We start from the raw sequence: 27,183 nt of genomic DNA on the forward strand, positions 1-27,183 counted from the left end.
AAACTTCTGGATGTCCGATCGGAAAAGCATCCGTCTTCAGTACGTAGGGTATAGAGAGCATACGTCAACGTAACGTATCTTCTCATCCCTCGTAACTTCGTACCGCGTGACGATATTCCGTGCGCCACCGAAGAATGCGTCGCGAGGATCGAGGGGCATGGTTCGCAGCATTGAGTGATTTTCTACAAAATCGCGCATCTCCTGATTCTCACGCAGTTCTCGATTGAAGACGTTTTCCCATTTCTCCGTAAGGAAATATCCCTGTTTTTGAAGACGACTTGACGTTGCGAGTGTGCGTTCGTAACGTGTGTCGATCGTATCCGCGTGTACATAGGTCGAGAGTGGTCTATCGCGGTTCACTGAAAACATGCAGGACATCCGTGCCAAAAATCCGTGAAATTGTAGAACATGTCTTTGCGGTGGATTTTCCAACTCGTAATAACCGTCAACTAATGTACCATCTGATAAACGTTGTTCCCGTCCTCTACCGGCGTGAATTATAACGCGCTCGAGTTCGCGTTTCTTCTACAAACAGCCATTGAAGAGCTTTGTACGATTGATTATTGACGTGTCTGTAACCTCCTGTCGGAATGATACCTATCTCTTTCTGGCAAAAAGTTTTTCTGGAAAACTCGCATGCAAGTGGAAGCGATGGTTGTACATTCTTCGAAGGGGCATACTCTTCCCTGCTCGAAAAAAATTTTACGAAAGGCGAGACATGCTCGACGAAGAATATCCACGTCGTTGCGACAATAGTCCACTATCTCTCGTTGGAAATCGAACTCGACGTTTTTACTAACCATCTCCGCCATGCTAAAAACTCTTCACGTTCATCTGGTTTCATCGTATCTGGTGAGAAATACCGAATATTAGGTAATGGATCGGTGTAATATTGGTTTTCGACGGTATTAAACAAATGAGGGTATAACCCTTTGCCTGAAATACCCTTCAACCCGAAAGCTTTTGGCAACATTGACAATCGCATCGGCATATAACTAATGCTATCTATGAATTTAGTTTGCCCAACGGTTAATAGTACAATTTTCGTACCGTTTAAAATAAGTTTTGGTTCAATGTAGCTGCTATTTTCGACCATGTAACGGAGAATAAATTGCGAGTCGAACGCACTTGCGTTATGCGCGATGCAAATGATCTGTTTGAAGCTCTTCGTCAGTCTCGTGGCAAAATCGACAAATTGCTTCACCGGGTCATTGCGAAATATTAATTCACGCACACCGCACCAACGACAACGCACAGTCATGTCGTCTATCCCCATACACGAATCACATATTTGCTGCGCGACACAAAGTGTAACCACGTGTGTTTTAACATTTTCGCTGCCTTCGACTGCATCATCGTATCTCAAAATCATAAAACACAAATGCGACGCGATCTTTCTTCCGTTCGCATGTTTCGACGTTCTTATTATTTTCATTCTCCATTTTAGTTTCACTAGTGTTTTCCGCTTGCGTTGAATTTTTCGATAATCCATCAGTGTAACGAAGAAGGCGCATGAAACAGAGATGGTTCAATGGTTTTGACGACGCACAAATACGACAATAAACCATACCGCATTTGTGTTTTTTTCTTGAGTTTTGTAAACGACCGCATTTGTTACAAATCCGGAAAATGCTACAGACACGATATTGTCTCGACATTGTATGACTTTGGGGCACGATGACGCTCGAAGCAGGCGGTAAAACGCACGCTGGCACATGTTACAATGTATTAGTTGAACTGTTTCTTCACACGCTGGAACAGCGAAATACCGGAGACATGTATTTGAACACCGATGCCCTCTTTCAGGCTTATATCCGCGGTTGCAATAACCCCCGCTTCCACTAGCAGCTCTTAAATTCAATATTGGATTAAAGTGACGACTGCGCTCGTAATACATAATATTTAGTTTATGTTTAACCGCGCGACCTAGAGAGACGAGTACCCCGCTGTCATCGTATAACGGAGGCGCATCACGAGCAAAAGAGAAAATTATAAACAGTGATCACCGCATCGTACTTGGCGACATGGAGTTGGAAACACTCGAACTCTGGAATATTACACCCTTCATCGGGTATAGAAACACTAGCTTTCCGCGTGAGTTCGAATGCTAGCTCTCGCTGCATCACAGAATTCTGTTTTCTCACAGTATTCCATTTTGTGTGAAGCTCCCCAGTGCGCACATTCCTGCGTTCACTATAAATCATTGCAACTACAAACGAGCGCGGGAAACATAGATTATCTGTATTGTTTATAATAAGAATCGAACGTTTCGCAACCCCTTCATGCGTTAATTTGTTCACTTTTGTTCCTTGTCCCGAAGGTAACGCGACATTGAAAACACTAACAGTAAAATGCTCCAATATATCGTGACTTCCAGCACTTTGAACTAGCGAGCTCACGAGATTTCAAATATCACCATAGCTCGTCACGTGCTGGGCGAAACGATAAACCTGCAGGTCCTCGAGTTAAGTCTGCTGAAGCAAACGATAACCCGACGTAGTCGTTTAGGCTAGTCGAGTTAACTGCGTAGGCATAGATTTCGCGGAAAGCATTTTCGAGGTAACGCACGATATCGTTATCGTCGGGGGAAGCCTAATTTTGATACACACTTCCCTACCGAGAATATTAAACTTTCTAAATTTACACATCCTTTCCCCATAAATTTGAATAGATTTATAATCGGTCTCGCTAATATTAGCTCTAATTAGGGAAGTTTCCGGTGCGTTCGATTGTTCCCCACCCTCTCCTACAACGTCCTCCTCTTCTTTTTCGTCGTGTTTGTCTACCCCATGAAAATCTGACTGTTCGTACCCGCCGCCCTGTTGCATTGTAAAAATTTAATTTTTAATTTTCTTAAATTTTATGCGTGACGCGTAGAAATTAATTACGAGTTCAATATCATCCTACCTACGTGATAGTTTTCGAGCAAGAAACAAATGTCGAAGGGCTTGGCATGGGGACGGCTGTGCTGTACCTCTTCAGCCGATGCTTTCTCAATATCATGCATCTCTTTAAAGGTTGTGTAATTAGAAGCTGATGATGAACTGTGGGCTGCGTTATTCCTCAGCGTTTCTTCTACTTCTTCGCTGTTGGAATGTCGTAATGCGGGCGGTGAGACTGTTTGTTCAGGGAAAAGCTCTTTCGACGCTCTTCACTTTCGAGAGAAACATTGAGAAAGACTGAACGAGAGAAAAGATAAAGATTAATGGGGAATCCCGCGGCATTATAAAATTATTTTTTATGTTACTTTAGGAATGAATAATAAAAGATTTACGTTGAAGTAAGGAACACGGACGTGGTTACCGATGTCCGGTTCATTTTCTCCGAACAATCTTCGAGCTTCCACAATATCTACAGCAATTTCACAAAGTCGCTGATCACTTTTAAAATGCCCACATGCAAATAGCATTCCCAACAGAGTACTACTGCATGAGGCCGCGAAACTATAAAATGTTAAATAATTACACTCATCGTTACTAGCCACGAGTTCGCGCAAATACCTCTCGCGCTCGATGAGAGGATTTATAGTCGATGCTTTATAGTCGACGATAATACAAGCGCGAACGGTTTCAATTAGCGACGACATCTTCTCAACACTTTCTTCGATATTACTTAAACACGTGCCACAATATGCGACCGCTGTTGCGGAGGAAGTGAACGAAAAGGCGAAAGACGGTGCCTTCGTCAGTTTTTCCTCTACTCTATTTTCTACACTTTTAAAATTTTCTCCAAACCATATCTTCGAAAAGTAAAGATGGAAAAATTATCTGTAATAATCTTCTTTTAGTAAAGCCCTAACATTTCTTTTAGTGTAATCTTAACGGAAAATTTTCCCACGCGTGTAGCGGTATATCTAATCTAACAAGGTATATCTAATCGCCTCAGAGAAGCGCTTTCAGAAACTGTGTACTATCGTTAGAGGTTTATCTCTCTATCCTAAGAAAATATAAAAACGATACAACTTTTGTATATTTATATATATTTTAAACAAGATAAACAGCTATAGGCCTTTTTCGAAAAATAATCCTCACATACGTAAAAGGAACCAAGTACATTCAATTCCCAGAAAAATGCTTTGAGAAACAGAATGGTTTTGATATAGTAGTCTATCTCTCCATTCTAAATAAATATAAAAGCTATATCTTTTGTACATATTATTTGAACGCGATAAGTATCTATAGACCTTTTTCGAAAAATTGTTCTCACGCTCGTAAAACTAAACGAAGTAAATCTAATCCTTAGAGAAACGCTTTCAGAAACTGTATGTTATCGATACAGAAACTTATCTCCCATCCTAAGTAAACGTGAATGATACATCTTTTGTATATATCATTTTGAAAAAGATAAGTAGTTGTAGACCTTTTACGTATGCGCATCACCATCCCCACTACTTTTTCTTTTCTCTACGGGGAAAGGCATACGGTGCTGAGACTGGTGAAGCATTCAAGCTTCGTTGCTACTACTCGCAACATAGCTAGTTCTCGTTATTTACAAGTTCTTTACAAGTTATTTACAAGTTCTTGCAAGAAAAATAACCGCCGCTAACGTGAACGCCGATCTTAAGAAGACGTCGAACAGCCTCTCTACAGAAGTGAGAAACGAGCGCAACATGCTTCTATGCACGACTTACGCTCTTAACAATTCGGACACTAAGAGGCTGCAAGTTGGGTTGCGCACCATGTACGACGTGGGAACATTCGAGCCAGCGATCAAGATAATGGGAAACACGTCTTCGGGAATTCTCCTTGATTTAAAGTGGGAAAAATACGTGGGAAAAATTTAAAGACATTATAAAATTCTTATTTGTGCAGAGAAAATAAGAATATGCCAACTCCTATCATCATTAACAACATCGCAATCAGCTTTACCTCTGCATACGGTGCACGGGCTATAATGGTGAGCCAGCGAGGGAAAATGGAAGACGAAAGGGTCTGTGAAGAAGGCATCGGAGGACTCTACACATTTGAAGCAGCCGCCGTTGAAGAAGCGTAAACTATATACGGAGAATATTGTAATGCAGAAGACTTCTTTCGATGGTCTGGAAACTGTCGCGAAATGTATCGGCGTTAGATACGAACATTTACAATCGGTTGCAGCTCTTGTAAATAATTGTAAATGTATTTTAATATCCGAAATAGAACTTAATTTCACGAAGAAAGGCATAAACGAAGATTTCGTGAAACAGACGCTCGTTGATAAATATCGAGAAATCGAAGAAAACATACGACGTCAAATAAAAAATTTACCATTTTTAGACACGTACTTTAATATTGTATTGTATGAATTAACCACGATTCATTTAAATGAAATTATACACGAAATTATAACGAATGCAGAATGCTACGAACGTTTGCAAAACTACGAATGTAACTTCAAAAATAAAATGTGAATTTATTTTATAAAAATGTTGTATATTCCTTTCTCTCCACCTCTTTTTTCTTCCTTGCGATCTCCAATTCGTTGTAACTAAGCCCATTGTTAACTTTTCGAGTTCGAAAGCGGTGGGGACGTACAGGTAAAAATATTCGGGTAGACATAGACTGGAGGCATCGTCTTCCATCAATAGTTTTATCTTCGAAATTATCCTTATCTGCTCGAACATGTGCACACACGCTCACGAGCCTCAAGAGCAGGGGCCCCAGAGATTCGAGTCCGTAGGACCTAGAATTTTCGAAATTTTCCATGCATGACGTCAATACTCTACGTAAGTATACAATATAGCTAGTTTCCATCAGAGTATAGCAAAAGTGTAGCATATAAGACACTTGACTCAAGAGCCAACGGACCCTGGTTCGAATCCGAGGAGGACCAACAGGATTTTTCCAGAGAACACGCATGTGGGGATGACCACACACACACACACACACACACACGCATATCTCATCCCGTTATACGACTACGTCGTAAAGACAGTTTCTACCAGAGAGCAGCAGTAGTACGATGGTAAGACGGTTGACTCGAGAGCCAGAGGTCCCCGGTTCGAATCCAACAGAGGGCCTTACAGGGTTTTTCGAAACTTGTGACGTCGATGCTTTCCATATGTAGACGATATAGCTAGTTTCCATTAGGGTATAGCGGTAGCGCGATGGTAAGACGGTTTGACTCGAGAGCCAGAGGTCCTGGTTCGAATCCAGCAGGGGGCCTTTTACAGGGTTTTTCCAAAACTTGTGACGTCGATACTTTCCATGTGTTGTAGGCTTATATAACTAGTTTCCATCAGGGTGTATAATAGTAGCGTAGTGGTAAGACGCGTGACTCAGGAGCCCTAGAGGTCCCAGGTTCGAATCCAGCAGAGGGCCTTACAGAGTTTTTACAAAACCTGTGACACCGATTCTTTCTGTATGCAGGCTATATAACTAGTTTCCATCAGGGTATAGCAGTAGCGTTATAGTGGTAAAACGCGAGACTTAAGAGCCAGAAGTCCCAGGTTCGAATCCAGCAGAGCTCACAGAGTTTTTCCGCAAATACAATATGCAAATTAAGTAGCTGATCAAGAGCCAGAATTGTCAACTCCCTAATAATGTCGGTCATAATTTGCTTATTTCAAAAGTCGATTAGTTTTTGCCTGTGGAGAGGTATGGCCCGTCAAAACATTCCCCCTCCACTCGACCCGCCGGCGCCGGTGGGCGTGGTTTAGTGTCGCCGGCAGGTCGAGTGGAGGGGGAATGTTTTGACGGGGCATATCTTCCCACATACTACTTACTAAAAGAAGACAGCGCGAACATGTCGCCGCTCACTGAACATCTTGACAATCGCTTCACCTCGCATATATATATATATATATATATACATACATATATATAAATTATAAATTAAATTTTATATATATATATATATATTTATATGAATATATATAGTTAATTTAATTTAAGACATTACATGTGAGGATGTGATTGGTGTGTACGACATACGTGTAGAATATAACAACGCCTTCCGACTGATTGTGAATGCAATCTAATGAGCGTGCGATCGAGGGAACAAAGATACAAGAGAGTTTCAAACACTAATCTTTTTATTAGCCGTACAGATTGAAAAATCCTTTTGCACAATGAAAATATTTATAATAACGAAGACTGAAAGACAAAGTTTTATGTAAAATTCAATGAAAAATTTAACAATTACAGTTTCCTCGTCATAACATTATTCCACGCATGAAATAGACAAGGATAGTATGATTTGTCTGCCTGCAGCTCCATCGATCATGATTATGTGGAACTAATCTACTATTTTGTTTTATCCAAAAATGTAGCAAACACAATTCCGTATGAATTACATTTTTCTCAAACACTATTCCTTTTATACTGACTTCTAAGCTCATTTCAGTTACTTCAGTATTATTCTTTCATATTATGGCTAGTCCAGAAGCAAAAGCTTTTGCATGGATAAACTGCAGAACTTTTATAATCAATAAGTAAAGTTATGAGCTGACACAAAACATGATAACGAAACTGTAATTTTGTAATTTTTCATTGAATTTTACATAAAACTTGGTTTTCCGGACTTCGTTATTATAACTACTTTCGTTGTACAAAAGGATTTTCCAATCTGTCCAGCTAAAAAAAGGAATAGTGTTTGAGAATATTGAATCAATGTGTCGGTAAAACAGACGACTCCAGGATCCCCTTAAGGGGATGCTGAACGTGAAAACTTTATCGACAGAGAACAGTCAAAATTTGACATCTTTTCTGCAAAGTTTATGTTGTTTTAAATGCTTCAGAATTAAATATGCTTTTACATGATAAAAGTACGTACAAAAATTAATTGGAGCATCACTCATTATATGACGAAAGCGATAAAAAGTAAAATTTCGAAGTAAAAAGTAAAAATTTTTAAAGTAAAATTTCGAATTGACAGTTAGCGTAATATTTATCTAATATAAAAGTTTTGCAGCTTGTATGTACCGAAACTCTGGATACTCCAATGAGAAAAAATTTATAAATCATTTTTAACAACTCAAAATTTAGGTAGGAAACCTAAAACGATACGAAAACTTTGTAGAAAAATTTTTAATATATGCGGTTAAGTTTCCCGATAAATATGATAATACAGAGCAGAAAAATAGTTCACGACTGTTTTCATAGCCAGCGCTGAAATTTTCCTGCAAATGTGATAACGAATAATCCGAATATACGTATCCATAAGTATCCATAAGTATATATATATGGATATACAGGGTGTTATAAAAGTTCGGGAAGAGCAGAATAACTCGAAAAATATGAGTCCTAGAAAAAATGCGAAGTATTAGGTTTTTATGATTTTTTCCTGGCTATCTGACGGTGATCTTGGGTTTGACCTTGACAATGACTTTGAAGGTCATTTCAAGGTCAGGTCAATTTTTTTAAATAGGACCCCATACTTTTGACCCCAGAAATGAAAAGAGCGGAAAATTTTACGTTTGAATATGACCTTGAACACTGCCAAATTTGACCTCTGAAGGTCACATAAAGGTCTAAGCTTGTTTTAGACTGAAAACGTGAAAATGTACCTGCTAGGGAGCAATGTTACGCACAAGAATAAGAATGTAGAGGTCAACGAGGGACATCTATCTGTGACCTTGCCCTTATTCTCAAGGTCATGAGTTAAGATTATTATTATTAATCAAACCGGACTTTTTTAGGACTGAAAATCCATACTTTTGACCTAAAAGTGTCAAGATTGAAAAATTTTACGTTCGGATATGACGTTTTGAATCTTGACCTTGTTCTTAAGGTTATGTGTCAGTCATATCAAGGTCAATTAATCTTTTTAGGCTGGAAACATACTTTCACCCCCCCCATAATGTGAAGAGTGAGATTTTAAGTTACGTACGAGGTCACACTCCGATTGTTGGTAATTCCTCAATATCGGGCGCCATTTTTGATCGGTCATCTTGAATTTGTAAAATCCAACGTCGGATTCGATTTCAGAAACGACTTCAAAAACTCCTTAAACGAGATCCAATTTTTGTTATTCTTAAATATCGGCCGCTATCTTGAATCGGCTATCTTGAATTTGTAAAATCCGACGTCGGATTCGGTTTTAGCGAGCTCAAAAATCCCAGGATCGGTATCCGAAAAATTTATTCGCCATCGATAAAATGTATGCTTCAAAGTTTTTATTTGTCTCGATTCTATCAATGTCAAACAGATAATAGATTGTTTTTCAGTTTTCATCGATTTAACATGTTTTGATGTCATTTTAGTCCGTTTTGAATTATTATCATATCATTATTAACGATCAATGGTACATTACTTATTATTTTTATTTAAAGGTAAGGAAATTTTTTATACCAAATTTTTGCAAATTTTTTGTTTTCAATTCTAAATAGCTTCTCTTACAGAGCATGAAAGAGTTTCACTATTGATGATGAAAGGATGGGGGGATAGACAAAGGTCATACAGTGAAGTGAGATTGCTGTTCAATGAAAACTTTCGTAATGAAGGCGAAGGTATTACAACATCGACTGTATCTCGCACTATCAGACGATTTGTAGAAACTGGGATTAATAAAAATCGCCAAAAATCTGGGAGGCCAAGGTCCCAAACGACAGAAGAGCGACAGTTTGAAGTAACCCAATCATTTGTTGAAAATCCCAGATTGTCAATTAGAAAAGCATCTCAACAGCTTCGAATGAGTATTGTCAATTTCCAAAAATCTAAAGACCATTAAGTTTCACCCCTACAAAATTTATCTCCACCATGAGTTGAATGAGGATGATTTTGACCGCAGGGTGCAATTTTCAGAAGTTATGATGCAAAGAATTATTCAGCAACCGAACTTTTTGCATAATATCGTTTTTTCAGACGAAGCGTCTTTTGAAATTACTGGTAAGGTAAACCGTCATAATTTTAAATATTAGAACAACGAAAATCATTGGATGCTTGAAGCACATACGTAGCGACCTCAAAAATTGAATGTTTGGGCAGGTCTTTATGATAATCAAGTGATTGGGCCTTTTTTTATGGGCCTTTTTTAATGGGATTTTGAACTAAGAAACCTATCTGCAGCTTCTAACAGACCAAATTGTTCCATCAATACAGGAGTTTGTTGGTGATAATTTTGATGATGTTTGGTTCCAGCAAGATGGGGCACCGCCACATTATGGACGCATTGTTTGGAACTATTTAAACGATACTTTTCCTAATCGATGAATAGGTAGAAGAGGAATAATCGAATGGCCACCGAGATCGCCCGACATTGCACCACTTGATTTCTTTCTTTGGGGTTACATAAAAAATAAAGTTTATTTCACTAAACCTCGTAACCTGGATGAGCTTCAACAACGGATCATAGACGAATGTGCTGCAACACCTCCAGAAATGATAAGGAGTGCGACTGACAATTTGTACGTCCGCTTAGCACACTGTCAAACGGTCAATGGGGAACATTTTGAACATCTCTTGTAATCTCAGGCCGAGTTACAAGATGCTTTGCCTTTGGTGGCCGGGACTAACTGAACCTTGCCTTCAGTGGTCGGGATTGAGACACCTTGCCTTCAGTGGTCGGGTTTAAGACATCTTGCCTTCAGTGATCGGGTTTGAGACGCTTTACTTTCAGTAGACTTCAGGATCAGTGAAGTAACATAAAACGCATAATTTTGAGAACAAGGTCAAGGTTGAAAACGTTATATCCGAACGTAAAATTTTTCAATCTTGACACTTTTAGGTCAAAAGTATGGATGTTTAGTCCTAAAAAAGTCCGGTTTGACTTTAATAATAATCTTAACTCATGACCTTGAGAATAAGGGCAAGGTCACGGCTGAATGTCCCTCGTTGACTTCTACATTCTTATTCTTATGCGTAACATTGCTCCCTAGCAGGTGCATTTTCGAAGATATTCGTGTTTTCAGCCTAAAACAAGCTTAGACCTTTATGTGACCTTCAGAGGTCAAATTTGGCAGTATTCAAGGTCATATCCAAACGTAAAATTTTCCGCTCTTTTCATTTCTGGGGTCAAAAGTATGGGGGCCCATTTAAAAAAATTGGCCTGACCTTGAAATGACCTTCAATGTCATTGTCAAGGTCAAATCCAAGGTTACCGTCAGATAACCAGGAAAAAATCATAAAAACCCATACTTCGCATTTTTTCTGGGACTTATATTTTTCAAGTTATTCTGCTCTTCCCGGACTTTTATAACACCCTGTATATATAAGCAAAATTCCTGGAAATTATATAAAGATTACATTGTAGTGGATGCACCGAATTAAAAATCTTTTCGTATAATGAATATATTTTTAGAAATTTCAAATTCAAATTATTTTTTTTAAGATATATGTGTACATAAATTTTTACAAGTAAAACTTATATAAAACTTACCTTTTTAACAAAAAGGGAAAAAAAGGCGTCAAGTGCAACACATTGTGTTATTTTTAGAAATTTCAAATTCAAATTATTTTTTTTTAAGGTATGTATATGTATATAACATAAGTTTTTACAAGTAAATCTTACATAATATAAGTTTTTACAAGTAAAATTTATATAAAACTTACCTTTTTAAACAAAAAGATAAAAAAGGCGTAAATACAAGCGCAATACGTATTGTGTTATTTTTAGAAATTTCAAATTCAAATTATTTTTGTTAAGGTATGTACGTGTACATAACATAAGTTTTTACAAGTGAAACTTATAACTATAATAAAACTCTACAATACTATTCTACTGTACAAAAGAAGTGATATATTAAAGCAGTAGCGCCAACTGAGAAACTGAACATACTACTGTGATCAAAAAATAAGGTGAATTTGTTTATAAAATGAAAAATCTTTGTTTATTCTTCCAAATCAATTTCATCGCCTTCAAAGTATTCCCGTCCGACACAATGCACTTATGCCAACATTTTTTCCAATCCTCGAAACAGTCAGAGAAGTCTTTTTCCGGGATGGCCTTCAATACTTTCTTCGATTCGGCTTTTATCTCCTCAATCGAATCAAAACGGTGTCTCCGGAGCGGTCTTTTGAGTTTGTTGAACAGCCAGAAGTCACACGGTGCTAAATCAGGCGAATACGGTGGTTGTGAAACGATATGGGTCGAATTTTTGGCGAAATGTTCTCGAAGAACCAATGCAGTGTGGGATGGTGCATTATCGTGGTGCAAAAACCAAGAATTGTCTTCCCATAATTCTGGCCTCTTGAGGCGAATAGCTTAACGCAAACGACGCATAACACTCAAATAATATTCCTTGTTAACAGTTTGATTTCCTTGACATGGCTTTCGGTAGATGTTGATGGTCGTCCGGGGCGCTGTTCGTCTTGAACTCGTTCTCGACCTTCTTTGAAGTCTTTGTACCACTTGTAAACATTTTTTTGCGACATAGCCTTATCACCAAAGGCCTTCTGCAACATCCTCAACGTTTCCGCGGCAAAATATTCATTCCGTAAACAAAATTTAATACAAATTCTTTGCTCAACAAAATCAGACATAGTAAAAATCAAAAAATTCACTTTTGTATGTTTACAAAAAGCTCTGTAGTAATTGAATATATTGACATGAAATTCTGCATAGATGTCAAAGATAGTGCTACCAACCCACAAAAAATAATTTCATGATTTTATAGTACCCGCGAAGTTTAAATGAAAAATTCATCTTATTTTTTTATCACAGTAGTATATATATGATTATTGTATACTTAATATTTTTAGAAATCTTAAATTCAAATTATTTCCTTTTATTAAGAAATATATTATGTATTGGGTGTATAAATTAGTTCGGTCCGTTTTCAAAAGATGGCTCCGGCTGTTATGAATGGTTCATAGTGACTGTCGATTTTGGCGGTTTCAGAGAGGTTAGACATCTGCTAATAATATTCAGTTTATATCGTTTTGAGTTTCATACAAAAACCTTACTTTTTACAGTGTTGAAAACGTCTAATTTTGTGTTAACCAAGCAGCATTTGCGGGAGGTTTTAATTTTCTGCTTTAATTGGAAGAAAAGTGCAGCTGAAGCCCATCGAATGCTTGTTAAAGTTTATGGTGACGCTGCTCCAACATGATAAATCATGTAGGGAATGGTTTCGACGTTTCAAGGATGGAGATTCAGCGTCGAAGACAAGCCTCACTCTGGACAGCCAAAAAAATTCGAGAACAAAGAATTAGAGGCATTACTCGAAGAAGGTCACAGTCAAACGCAAGAGGAGCTTGCAGAATCATTGGGAGTGACTCAACAAGTCGTTTCCGTACGATTGAGAGACATGGGATTTATTCAAAAACGAGGAAATTGGATGCCTTATGAACTAAAACTGAGAGACGTTGAAAGGCGATTTTTCACTTGCGAGCAGCTGATTCAAAGGCAACAAAGAAAAGGTTTTTTGCATCGGATTGTAACTGGAGATGAGAAGTGGATATTCTTCGACAACCCTAAGAAGAAAAAGTACTACGCCAAGCCCGATCAATTGTTGCCATCGACCTCAACATCAACATCAAAGCCGAACATACATGGTTCGAAGATCATGCTCTGTATCTGGTGGGACCAAAAGGGTGTTGTTTACTATGAGCTGCTGAAACCTGGAGATCCCATTACGGGCGATCGGTATCGGCTACAATTGATTCGTTTGAGCCGTGCATTGCGAGAAAAATGGCCGGAATACGAACAAAGACATGATAAAGTTATTCTTCTTCATGACAACGCTCGGCCTTATGTCGCAAAAGTCGTAAAAAAATACTTGGAAACGCTCAAATAGGATGTTTTACCGCATCCGTCGTATTTTCCGGACATTGTTCCTTCTGGTTGTTCCGAAGGATGCAGCACGATTTGGCAGGTCACCGGTTCACTTCTTTCACAGAAATCGAAAATTGGCTTCAAACTTGGATCGCCTCAAAAGACGAGTTATTTTTTCGAGATGGAATTCGAAAATTGCCTGAGAAATGGGAGAAAGTAGTAGCCAGCGATGGAAAATATTTTAAGGGGGGGACCTGGTTTAAGAGACTAAAAAGGAGATTTTTATGAATTTTTTTATTGACAATGATGCAATTGAGGTTCCTAAAACTTTTATAATATTTAACTGCCTATTTGAAGATGTAAAAAAAATTTTATATTGTAAAATAATTGCAAAATGGCGCCATGGTGTATCTCTAATCAGAGCGCCTCGCCAACCGAGTTGCCAATCTGCGGGAAAAATGTAGCCAGCAATTTTGATCTGAAACAAAAAACCAAAAAGATTATTAATTTTCATGTAGTTTTATTCTATGTGAACCAATAACATGGTTAAAAAACCGTAAAATACAAAACTTTTTAGCACTTGAACAAAAAATGACATTTTTGAGAAAAAATTTCCTCCGTTTTTATGCAATAATAATTATTTAAATTAATGTTTTTACCAATGTTTGAGGTTCACATAGAATGGTTGTTCATTCTCTAGCCAACGCACTTTGAATCAAGTCGATTGATCAATTAGTTTTTTTTCTATCTTTCCTGCTGATTTTAAGAAAGTACGAAAATGATATTTCGAGAAAAACGCGTTTAAAGTTTGTGGTACAAAAAAATATCATTTATTGGAGACTTACCGCAATCTTATGCTAATCAGCTATACCAGGGCCATACTGCAAGCCTTCAGCTTCTTCATAAAACTCGTTTCGTTGCATTTGCTCCAGTTTACGAGCTGTGCGAGCTTCCTTGGTCATGCTGCTTCGGCGCCGTTCTCCTCTCGTAACTCGCTGTGCATCATAATTATCAGCGAACATTTTGCATTGCTGGCCGATATTGATTTCTAATAACTGCATTGTTAATAAAATGGCAGTGTAGCCTTCATTAAAGATGCCAGTAGCCAAATAGCGATTTGAACAATTTTAGAGCCCGAATTGAGGTGTTTGGGAGTGATACGCCATACAGTCGAATTAAAGGATTCGTTGGAATTTTGTGTGTGCCCGTCTAAACATCTAGTCAAAAGTTCTTCGTTGGAAAGATCTTCATAGATCGAAGTAAGGTGTTTCTCAATATCAGGCTTTATAACTGGAGCAGGATGTTTATAGTTTACGAGTTGACCGGCGGCTTCAGCTTTGCGCCACTCGCACCAACTGTTGGTGCCTGCGGGGCAATTTCCATGTTTCGGCTTTTCATCGGTCGAGCAATAGTGGTAGAGTATTGCCATTATGCTTTTTTTCATATCACCCACAAAATCTACATTTCGTCTTATGGCTAAACCGTAGTAAGTGGTTAATTTTTTTATGACGAGATCGATCAATCTCCCCTTGCCGCCAAGCTTCTCCTTTTTTTTTATATTTCGAAGTCGCGTCCCCATCCGCTTCTGAATGTGTCCGACACACTCACGTTTTTTTTACGGGGCAATCTTCGCCATACAGATTCAAAGTCAAAATGGACTTATAAGTTTTTTTTTTCTATGATTCTATAATAATGTAATGGATTCACAATAATATTATCAGTACTCGCTGTACTTAATTTTTTCGTACTGATGCTTTCGTCTAAATTATCACTTTCATTCTTGGAATGCTGGTTGCCACGAAATCTTCTTTTCGGCGGTTTCGAAATGCGCTGCGAAGTACTTCTTGAGCCTTCTGGATACATATTTAAAACTGTTAAACGACTTTTGCTAAATAGAAACTCTTTACTCGTCGAGAATCAGAGCAAGACTGATCGTTGAAACTATGAACTATACACACGTATACACACATAGACACGCATACACTCATACACCTACGTGACAATCTATAGGAATGTGTAATTAAATATCGTGCCGGCATATAGCACGTATCTGTGTCGGGTGAGCGCGCGACCGAGCGCTTGTATACTTGCGCGACGCTGACTCACCATGTATTCTATAACTTTTAAAATACTTTGAATTGGGCTCTGAAACTTTGGGAATATATTCTTGAATAATTTAACTATCGATTAAGCAAAAAAAAAATTCGAAAATCTTGACCCTATAAACCAGGTTCCTCCCTTAATTAATCTGTTCATTCATTTTATTTTGAAATAAATACATTGTTTAACACAAAAAAACGGACCGAACTAATTTGTACTCCCAATACATAATATAAGCTTTTACAAGTAAAACTTATTAAATTCTTTTTCTTCTAAGATATATGTACATAACATAAGTTTTTACAAGTAAAAATTATATCGTGTTATAAAAATTTAACACGTTTATTAATAGTGTCCAATATTTAAAAGAGATATCTTTTTAAAGGTTATTATTATTCAAGAAAAACCTAATTACAAAAAATGTCTATAACATAAATTTTTACAACTAAAATTTATCATTATTTATTAGAATACTGAGTTATATGGTTATTTTACTTGTTATTATAACAAATTAGTTATATCAATGCGATAAAAAATATTTAAAACAAAATCAATGCGATCAATGCGATAAAAAATATTTAATACAAAAAAGCTTGGCGCGGCTACACCAAAAACTATATCGAACTAAAACTTGTTTAATATATACATGACAGCATTTTTATTATAATAAAATGTACTTGTAAATTCTCTCTATACATATACGTTGTAATGTTTTATTTAAGTTTATACAGAGTGATTATCGTTTATCGGTGAAACATTTCTCTAATATTAGAATGTCTAAAACTCATACAATAGTAAAATATAAATCGTTTCTTTACAAATACATCTAATATAAAATACTCTTAAAATGGTATGTCAAAATAATATTAGAATGTATTGAATATTAATAATATAATATATTTGTTGAAATTAACTTGAATTTATCGACATTGTAACTTTTATTATGTTCTTTAAAAATATTGAACAGGTACTTTTTATTTCTCAATCCAATGATCATTTCTGGAGAATTGCGGAAAATATAATTTTTTTTGGCGATTACAGCGCCATCTATCACGAATAAAAAGAAAAGTTTCGGACAAAATTTACGTATTTTGTGGCGTAGAATCCGTATCTGCAATAAAAAATGGGGGTTTCCATTTAAGATTTCAAAGTTGCCCCCAACCCCCACCTCCAGGAGGTGGGGTGGGAGGTCGAGTTTGGTATCATTGGATGTCCCCCTCCGATACTAACAACTTTCATTAACCACTTTTTTTTATCCAATGCATAGTTCTCGAGATATTTCAATGTCTTCAGATAAATCGTGCACCCTGTATATCTTTAAAAAATATATAATTTTAGTTTGAGATTTTTAAAAATAACACAATACATATTGCGCGTGTACTTTGCGCTTTTTTTACCTTCTTGTTTAAAAAGGTATAAATATACATTAATTTCCTTTTCACAAAGATAATCGATTTCGACGATTATGTTGATATGCTCCTAATTTTAGTAAAATATCGGCGGAATTTTAGCGGATAGCAGTTTTGTATGTAGACAATATAATTTAAATAGAATATCAAAATCTTATATCGCATTCAAGTGTTTAGATTTTTGTACTAGACAATGTGATAACTTTGAAGTGCCAAAAGTAGAAAGGTAATGTTCTAAAATAAATGATGGTCACACACTTTAACTGCAGCAGAAACGGATTTTTACATGAGCATATGATATACAGGGTGTCCCAAAAGTAACGGACCACCCTAATAACTTTTCAGTATTAAAATTTCAAGGAAAATGATCTCAATAAAAGTTATGGGGATTTAAATGAGTTATGATTGACTTATGATGACCTTAACTTTGACCTTAACCTCTATTTTCAAGGTCATTTGAAGATTAACTTGCGTTTTTTAAATAGGAACCCTTATTTTTTGTTACACTGTCTTTTTTTACTAGTTAATTTGAACAACTTTCGTCTAAAACATTTTTTTATTTGTCTAATATTTTTGAGATATTTGAGGAAAACTTAATAACTTTTTCAATATTTAACTTACGATATCTCGCTAACTATTTGTCGGAAGAAAAAGTGGTACTAGACTTTCTTGCTTTATTTAGTCTCAAAAATATATTTTTATAATAGCGCCATGATTTTTGTTAATTTGATGATTTTGAAATTTCCAAAAGTCTGTAAGTTAACAAAAGTCAGGGCGCTATTGTAACAATATATTCTTGAGATTATGCCTCTCTCTGTAGTCGCCGTGCGCTCGGGATAGCACTAGAGATGTCGCTTCCGAACGGTATCTCTCAACGTTATCTAGGGAGAGGGGAGCGTGGAGTGTCAGGTAGCTCAGTGGTCTAGAGCAGTCACCCGGCAAGCGAAAAACCCGGGTTCGATTCCCGGTCTAGCGACTACTGCGCTCTCGATATTTTTCTCTCTTCGGAACAAAAATAAGATGCAGGTCCCGAACGCACGGCGTCTCGTCTCCAGCTAGTACGCCCTCCTTCTTTCATGGTAAATATAGCTCGAAAATCTAGTATCACTTTTTCTTCCGACAAATAGTTAGCGAGAATCATAAGTTAAATATTGAAAAAGTTATCAAGTTTTCCTCAAATATCTAAAAAAATATTAGATAAATAAAAAAATATTATAGACAAAAGTTATTCAAATTAACTAGTAGAAAAAAGTGTAATAAAAAATAAGGGATCCCATTTAAAAAACGCAAGTTGATCTTCAAATAACCTTGAAGATAGAGGTGAAGGTCATCATAAGATAGCTCATTTAAATCCCTACAACTTTTATTGAGATCATTTTCTTTGAAACTTCAATATTGAAGAGTTATTAGGGTGGCCCGTTACTTTTGGGATACCCTGTATAGGTCGTAAATATAGAGTAAATATAGGTCGTAAATGTAGGGTAGTTAAACTATAGTCCAGCAGCTAAGATATGTTATTTGTTGATGTGACTGATCCTATGAATATCCTGCATTTCGTAACGTTTATTTTAAAAACTTGTTATTAACTTTTATTTCGTTTTTTGTTATGACTATATGTAACTAGTCTATTCGTCCAAAGAGCTGTAATCATACTTGATAAATATATGTTGACAATTAGAAAATCAAGATCAATTCGTGAAATGATTTTAACGATTCTATTAAGAAAAACTAACTTCATCATAAAACTACTAAATGGTTACTTTTGATACTAAACAGTTGATAAGAATACAAATTTCGTATCTCGCTTAATTTTAGAAATAACAGTTTGTAACATCTTCAACTTTACATCCTGTATAATTATTATCTATACTATTATTATATTATATTATAATACTATTTTTATTATTAATTAATTAGTAAATTTTTAAAAGATTATTTTACCTTTTTTGCAGTCTTATGTGGGAAAGCATTTATTAGCAAGGTGCTTTTGTCTCATTCTATTACCGGTGTTACTTTACATGCTATTTTTTTATATTCATCTTTCTATTCTGAACAAAAGGTAAGAAAAATTTAAAGAGAATTAGATAAAATAGAAGGTTAAGGTATGCTAACCACTACTATCTAATAAGTATGATGTCCAATTATATACAGGGTGGACCATTTTAACCTTTAATGGAGAATAACTCGACCGGTGAGCGAAATAGTGAAAAAAGTTTCATACAAAAGTTGTTGGACAAGGAGGGGGACGTATGACCATATCCTTGAATTTGACCTTGACTTTGACCTTAGGGGTTATTTGAAGGTCAAATAACATTTTTTAAATGGAATTGCCTATTTTCGACCCCGGATTTGGAAAGAGCGGGAAATTTTAGAATAGGATATGGTATGATCGATAAGATCAAATGTTATGTTTTGAGGTCATTTCAAAGTCAAAAGGAACTTGTACGTGTATTCATGCGAAAATCGTATCTGTATACGGGGATTTCTAAATTATCTTCTACACTTAGCATTACCCAGAGACAATGACGTGGACGTGGTAGAATTCTGCCTCTTTCGGGGTGCTTGTTTAGAGTGAGTCCCCTTGCCTCTCACTATGCATACTTTGCTATTGTTAATCTAGCTATTCAAAAGGTTTTCGAAAGTTGCACCGTTAGCATTTATGCAATAATTGAGATTTCCTTCTTTGGAAATGGGCCACTGTGCTGAGCAAGACATTTCGTGGAATCGCTTCACAAGCTCGTCTTATGCGATTTTCCATATCTTCTCTTGTTGTTGGTTCTTCTTTGAAAACAACTTCTTTCAAATAGCCCCAGAGATAAAAATCGAGTGACGTCAAATCAGGAGAACGAGGAGGCCATGCAATCGGACCCTCTCGACCAATCCATCGGTTCGGGTACCTTTCATCTAAAAACCTCCTGACTATACGTGCAAAGTGCGGTGGTGCACCATCCTGTTGGAAGAACATCCTTCGCCTGGTTTCCAAGTATACGTTCTCCAACAAATGAGGCAATTGGTCTGTGAGCAAATCGAGGTATGTATTTGCATTCACAGTACGTTCGAAAAAGAATGGACCGATCAAGTATCCATTAACAATCCCGCACCAGACATTGAGGCTCCAGCGGTGTTGATTGTCAATCGCTCTATGCCAGTGCGGATTGGTATCGGACCAATAATGGCAATTATGCCGGTTCAACTCCCCTATGTTCTTGAACGTCGCTTCATCGGAAAACATCACAAATCTAAAAAAATTAGGGTCCCGATCGATCTGCTGTAAGGCCCACCGGCAGAACTCGAGGCGTCGATCAAAATCGGCAGGTAATAATGTTTGGGTCAAAGTGATATGATAAGCACGGTACTTCCGAGCCTTCAAAATCCGCAAGATTGTGGACTTCGGTATTCCTGTGGATACCTCCAGTCTACGGCTCGAAATATGAGGATCAAGATAGACCGATGCCAAAATAATCAGCACTCGAACGTCATTCTCGTCATATTCGTGATGACGACGTTGACGTGTCATTTGCCCAGTACGTGCCCTCGTGGTCAAATTTCTGATCGTCACGTTACACGGATGTCGTTTCCTCGGAAAGCGCTGAGCGTAAAGTGCTGCGGCATTCACATGTGGCCGGTAGGAGCACGCAGAGAAAGACAATATGTCCACGTCGCTTCCGAGTAATGCTCACATTTTTCACTCGCAAGGAATTATTCACTGAGAATACAAAATAGTGTTATCATTGTTATTATTATCATTATCCGCCCAAAAATAATATTGATAATAATAATTATAACAATAATTATTATAAAGCTAGTATAATAAATATTGTTCATTGAGATAAAACTCAATTATTATCATACAGCTTGTCTCTTAGTATTAATAAGCAGAGATCTGGTGTGATTAAAATGGGAGATTATACACTCAATGAGATCGTTGATATGATTTATATTTTAGGAGAATGTCGAGGTGTCTATGTGAATGCCGCAGCACTTTACGCTCAGCGCTTTCCGAGGAGACGACATCAGTGTAACGTGACGATCAGAAATTTGACCACGAGGGCACGTACTGGGCAAATAACACGTCAACGTCGTCATCACGAATATGACGAGAATGACGTTCGAGTGCTGACTATTTTGGCATCGGTCTATCTCGATCCTCATATTTCGAGCCGTAGACTGGAGGTATCCACAGGAATACCGAAGTCCACAATCTTGCGGATTTTGAAGGCTCGGAAGTACCATGCTTATCATATCACTTTGACCCAAACATTATTACCTGCCGATTTTGATCGACGCCTCGAGTTCTGCCGGTGGGCCTTACAGCAGATCGATCGGGACCCTAATTTTTTTAGATTTGTGATGTTTTCCGATGAAGTGACGTTCAAGAACACAGGGGAGTTGAACCGGCATAATTGCCATTATTGGTCCGATACCAATCCGCACTGGCATAGAGCGATTGACAATCAACACCGCTGGAGCCTCAATGTCTGGTGCGGGATTGTTAATGGATACTTGGTCGGTCCATTCTTTTTCGAACGTACTGTGAATGCAAATACATACCTCGATTTGCTCACAGACCAATTGCCTCATTTGTTGGAGAACGTATACTTGGAAACCAGGCGAAGGATGTTCTTCCAACAGGATGGTGCACCACCGCACTTTGCACGTATAGTCAGGAGGTTTTTAGATGAAAGGTACCCGAACCGATGGATTGGTCGAGAGGGTCCGATTGCATGGCCTCCTCGTTCTCCTGATTTGACGTCACTCGATTTTTATCTCTGGGGCTATTTGAAAGAAGTTGTTTTCAAAGAAGAACCAACAACAAGAGAAGATATGGAAATCGCATAAGACGAGCTTGTGAAGCGATTCCACGAAATGTCTTGCTCAGCACAGTGGCCCATTTCCAAAGAAGGCTCAATTATTGCATAAATGCTAACGGTGCAACTTTCGAAAACCTTTTGAATAGCTAGATTAACAATAGCAAAGTATGCATAGTGAGAGGCAAGGGGCTCACTCTAAACAAGCACCCCGAAAGAGGCAGAATTCTACTACGTCCACGTCGTTGTCTCTGGGTAATGCTAAGTGTAGAAGATAATTTAGAAATCCCCGTATACAGATACGATTTTCGCATGAATACACGTACAAGTTCCTTTTGACTTTGAAATGACCTCAAAACATGACATTTGATCTTATCGATCATACCATATCCTATTCTAAAATTTCCCGCTCTTTCCAAATCCGGGGTCGAAAATAGGCAATTTCATTTAAAAAATGTTATTTGATCTTCAAATAACCCCTAAGGTCAAAGTCAAGGTCAAATTCAAGGATATGGTCATACGTCCCCCTCCTTGTCCAACAACTTTTGTATGAAACTTTTTTCACTATTTCGCTCACCGGTCGAGTTATTCTCCATTAAAAGTTAAAATGGTCCACCCTGTATATCTTCATTATATATCTTCATAACTAATCATTAATCTTTATCCTATATTTCTGTGCATTACTAAATTTTAGAAAATGAGTACTTTATATATAGGATGTACCAGGAAAAGCCTGAAAACGGTCGAGTATTTCATAAACTATGCATTTTAGAAAAAAATGTTTCAAACAAAAGTTATTTGGTTTGAAGGGGAGTATAAGGTGGTGTCATTGGATTGACCTCCAGTGAACATTCTAAGGTCATACGGAGTTCAACTTTGATTTTTTTAATAGAACTCCCTATTTTTCATTGCATATTCTTGTTGTTCATCTCGAGAGCTTTCCAAAACACTATAAATAAGTTATGTTTTACTGAGTATTTTCCGAGTTATGGGGCTTGAAAGTTACAATACCGCCGGCATTAGCCAAGGTGTACCGTGTGGAGGTCACACGATTGGATTTACATCTCTTGTGTATGTGTGTGTGTATGTCACAGCAGAGGTAAGGGTTTCACAGTTCGTCACTTCCGAAGTATTTAATGACTCCAAACTCTCTCTGCTGTGTGTATGCGTATGTGTATGCGCGCGTGCGTGTGTGCGTGCGTGTGTATATGTGTGTGTGTGTGTAGGTATATGTGATTTAGTTAAGTGTTCAAATTGACCTCCGTCTGCTGCTTGACAATGGCCTAATCGTAGATACAAATTATTTAAAACATTTCGTCTCACCTCTGCCGAAATAAGATCGATTTGGTGTATTATATGTTTCCTAAGGTCCGCAAAGTTGGCAAGTTTTGTTTCGTATACATTGTTTTTAAGATATCCCCAACAAAAATAATCGACAAGAGAAAGGTCTGGTGATCTAGCAGGCCACTCTATTTGATCACATCTTCCTATTCATCGATTTGGAAAAGTATTATCCAAAAATTGCCGTACTGCTACTGCATAGTGTGGGCCTGCACCATATTGTTGGAACCAAATATTTTCTATGTTCCCATCAAACATATTTTCAGGAGCGGGTATGACTTCATTTTGCAATAGCTCTTGATAGATCGCCGTGTTCAAATTCCATCAATGAAGAATGGTCCGACAATACCACGTTCGCAAAAACCCGCCCAAACGTTAAGTTTTTGGGGATACTGCGTGCGGATATCACGTATCCAGTGAGGATTTTCATCACTCCAATATCGGCAATTATGCCGATTTACCGCTCCATTCAATTCAAAAGAGGCTTTGTCTGGAAAAATTATGTGATCGAAAAAGTTCTTATCATCGTATCGACACATTATTTCGTTGCAGAATTCATTTCTTCGATCAAAATCATCTTCCGATAGCTCCTGAGTGACTTTAATTTTGAAAGGATGCCATTTTTAATTAAAATACGATGAATGGAAATTGTACTAATCTCATGTGTCTGTGCTGCCTTCCTCAAAGTAGAATGAGGATTTTTTCGACGAATGATTACTTCGAAACTTTTATCCAAATTTGTCGCAAATTTTGGTCTGCCAGTACGTTGTCGGTCCTTGACGGATCCTGTTTCATCAAATCGTCTGACCGTTTTCTGGACTGTAGACTTCGAAATCGGTTCATGATCTGGATAAGTATTAAATAAAGCAGCTACTTGTTCATAGGATCTAACGCGGTCACCATATCCTCGCATCATCAGTAAACTAATTCTTTCTTTTTCAGACAATACTATTCTGGATGCCACTGAAATTTCACTCAGTTGCTTAGTAGTGTGTAATATGAAGAGCTGAATGTATCCAGGATAGGAAAACGTTCGACTACAGGTTACGTCAGAACGATTAATGTAGCAAGACTTTTATTGGAAAAGACTATGAAAAGTATAATAATTTCGATATTTGAATCTTCCCCTAGTCTACGGTCCGCATTTATTGAATCTTTTGTCGATTCTTTTCAGAAAAAATTACTGCGAATAATACGAGGATATGGTGACCACGTTAGATCCTCTGAACAAGTAGCTGCTTATCTCTGCTGTGACACACACATACACACATATACACACACACATATATACAAGAGATGTAAATCCGATCATGCAACCACCACGCGGTACACCTTGGCTATGCCGGCGATATTGTAATTTTCAAGCCCCATAACTCGGAAAATACTCAATAAAACATAACTTATTTCTATTGTTTTGGAAAGCTCTCGAGATAAGCTACAAGAATATGCAATGAAAAATAGAGGGTTCCATTTAAAAAAACAAAGTTGAACTCCGTATAACCTTGGAACGTTCATTCAAGGTCAATCCAATGACATCATTTTATGTCCCCCTCGAACCAAATAACTTTTGTCTGAAATATTTCTTTATAAAATGTATAGTTCATGAAATATTCGACCGTTTCTAGACTTTTGGTACACTTTGTATACAGGGTGATTCGAAATTCCCGCATTCGAAGTACAAGACATAATATTTTATGTTAAAATAAACAACTTTTTCCTTTAGCAAAATTGCGTCCGACGAGTCATTTTTGCAGGAAAGCGCGTTAAAGTTAAAGAATAAGCGCTCTTGCTTATGTAGCGCTCAGGGTCGGCGCACACGCCTCATTCGCGTGTACAGTCAGAAGTAGATATGATGTCCTTCGGCGGCGTCGTGTACGCCTGTAAAACAATCGAAAGCGATGACAGGCATATACGCAGGGCGTACTGTACAACGCGAGAGAAGCGAAGAAGGAGCAAAGGATAAATGGTAGAAGGCGTTCCGATGTTGCATCCTTATCGCAGGTCACACGATTGAGAGAAAGCATTACCAGACGTAGTACGGTTAATGGTGTTTTACTCACTCTACGTTTGAATGCAGGGAATATAAGTGAGATAGTTATAGGGACACCGCGCAAGCTCTCGTTCGCTTTAATAGCCATGTATCGCGCTTTCCTCTTTTCTCCTTAGTAGAAATGTCGATTAAGGAGAGAATCCTATCTGTAAATCAGAAAAATAAGCTATTTTCACGAATTTTTTTTTCGGAAACTAAACGACGATTGATTTCGAACTTAATAGAAATAATAATATATATTTAACTGATAAGAATGAATTTTTATAGTGTTATATGAATAATAATATAGCAGATACACAAAAAATAACGTGACATGTTTAGGCGCGCGCCGTTTCATGGCTCCCATAAAATCTCGAAATACGGTAGACTAGGACAAAAACGCAAGTAAGATAATTAATCTACGAACTTGCCGCTATCTTTTGAGCTAAGAAAATAAAAAACGAACTACTTTTCAATATTTTAAGGCATTTAAAAATTATATTAAAAAGTTGTCATAAAAGTCGATAGTTTTACATTAAAAATAAATATAAAAAATTAATATTTTTTATTTTCGCTAGTTCACACGATAGATAGATATGTTTCGAATATATAACTACATGCTAAAATCGATCGGTCGACTTTTTTTATATAAAAAAGGTTTTTTCTCTTGTTTCAGATGTCATATAGCGTCTCGTTATTATTATTGTAATTTTTTTTATTAAGAGTCTCCTAATTTTATTTTGTTATTTTCAAGAGCGGAGCCTACATTTTAAGTAGCATTTTAAAGAGGATGTTGCATTTATTCTCCCTCCCCATAGCCTTTTCAAAAGTAAAGATGTGTTGCGTCTCAAAAAAGTTGCACAATTTGACATATCTTACTATAAAATAAGTTTTTTCGTAAATTTTATGAAATATCGTTTTCTTGCAAATAAAATATTTTTAACGTAAAACTGTTGATTTTTATGGCGATTTCTCAAATATAATTTTTAAATGCCTTAAAATATTGAAAAGTAGTTCGTTTTTTATTTTCTTAGCTCAAAAGATAGCGGCAAGTTCGTGGATTAATTATTTTACTTGCGATTTTGTCCCAGTCTATTTCGAGATTTTATGGAAGCCGTGAAACGGGGCGCACCTAAACACGTCATGTTATTTTTTGTGTATCTGCTACATTATTATTCATATAACACTATAAAAATTCATTCTTATCAGTTAAATATATATTATTATCTCTACCAAGTTCGAAATCAATCGTCCGCTTAATTTCCGAAAAAAAGAATCGTCAAAATAGTCTATTTTTTAGTCTACAGACAGGATTCCTTCCGTAATCAGCATATCTGCTAAAGAGAAAAGAGGAAAGTGCGATACATGGCTATTAGAGCGAGCAAGACATCTATAGAGACAATGCGGTGTCTCTACAGCTGTCTTACTCATATTCCCTGCATTCAAGCGTAGTGTGAATGAGACAACTATTGGAGACACCATTAACCGTATCACGTCTAGTAATGCTTTCTCTCGATCGTGCGACGTGCGATAAAGATGCAACATCGGAACGCCTCCTACCATTTCTCTTTCGCTCCTTCTTCGCTTCTCTCGCACTGTACAGTACGCCCTGCGTATATGCCTGTCATCGCTTTTGATTGTTTTACAGGTGTATACGACGCCGTCGAGGGACACCATACCTGCCTCTGAGTGTACCTAGTCAGTGACAGATATTCATAAGTAATGTCTTTTAAGACGTTCATATGGTCTATTGTGATTAGTTTACGACATCTTAAGACTGTACTTAAGACAATCTTAAATAATACGAATTAACTATGAACAATACCGAGATTTGACCTTCTTTCATATTGTATTGCTTAAATAA

At 37.1% G+C, this 27,183-nt stretch overlaps 2 protein-coding genes across 2 annotated transcripts in view; both read left to right on the forward strand.

Moving 5' to 3' along the window:
- The first annotated feature begins 9,234 nt into the window (after window positions 1–9,234).
- LOC112590227 (uncharacterized) lies at window positions 9,235–10,177 on the forward strand. Its single transcript, XM_025306112.1, has 4 exons — window positions 9,235–9,250; window positions 9,320–9,613; window positions 9,723–9,806; window positions 10,059–10,177. Exons 2-4 carry the CDS (start codon window positions 9,343–9,345, stop codon window positions 10,121–10,123), a joined length of 420 nt encoding a protein of 139 aa, XP_025161897.1. The 5' UTR covers window positions 9,235–9,250; window positions 9,320–9,342; the 3' UTR covers window positions 10,124–10,177.
- An 8,921-nt stretch (window positions 10,178–19,098) lies between these two features.
- LOC112590226 (protein O-mannosyl-transferase 2-like) overlaps window positions 19,099–27,183 on the forward strand; it is a 33,995-nt gene continuing 25,910 nt past the window's right edge. Inside the window, exon 1 of the mRNA XM_025306110.1 lies at window positions 19,099–19,200. Within this exon, the coding sequence (XP_025161895.1) occupies window positions 19,160–19,200 (41 nt within the window). The 5' untranslated portion in view covers window positions 19,099–19,159. The remainder of the gene's footprint in view (window positions 19,201–27,183) is intronic.

The sequence above is a fragment of the Harpegnathos saltator genome, unplaced genomic scaffold (assembly GCF_003227715.2).
Source record: "Harpegnathos saltator strain DR-91 unplaced genomic scaffold, Hsal_v8.6 scaffold756, whole genome shotgun sequence".
In the NCBI taxonomy this organism is placed as follows: domain Eukaryota; kingdom Metazoa; phylum Arthropoda; class Insecta; order Hymenoptera; family Formicidae; genus Harpegnathos; species Harpegnathos saltator.

What these genes read in the sequence shown, in the direction of transcription:
- LOC112590227 (XM_025306112.1), top strand. Translation starts at nt 9,343, where the DNA reads ATGATGAAAGGATGGGGGGATAGACAAAGGTCATACAGTGAAGTGAGA. An exon ending in ATCTCAACAGCTTCGAATGA is followed by an intron (nt 9,614 to 9,722) that starts GTATTGTCAATT and finishes TGCAATTTTCAG; the next exon opens with AAGTTATGATGCAAAGAATT. An exon ending in AGCGTCTTTTGAAATTACTG is followed by an intron (nt 9,807 to 10,058) that starts GTAAGGTAAACC and finishes GTTTGGTTCCAG; the next exon opens with CAAGATGGGGCACCGCCACA.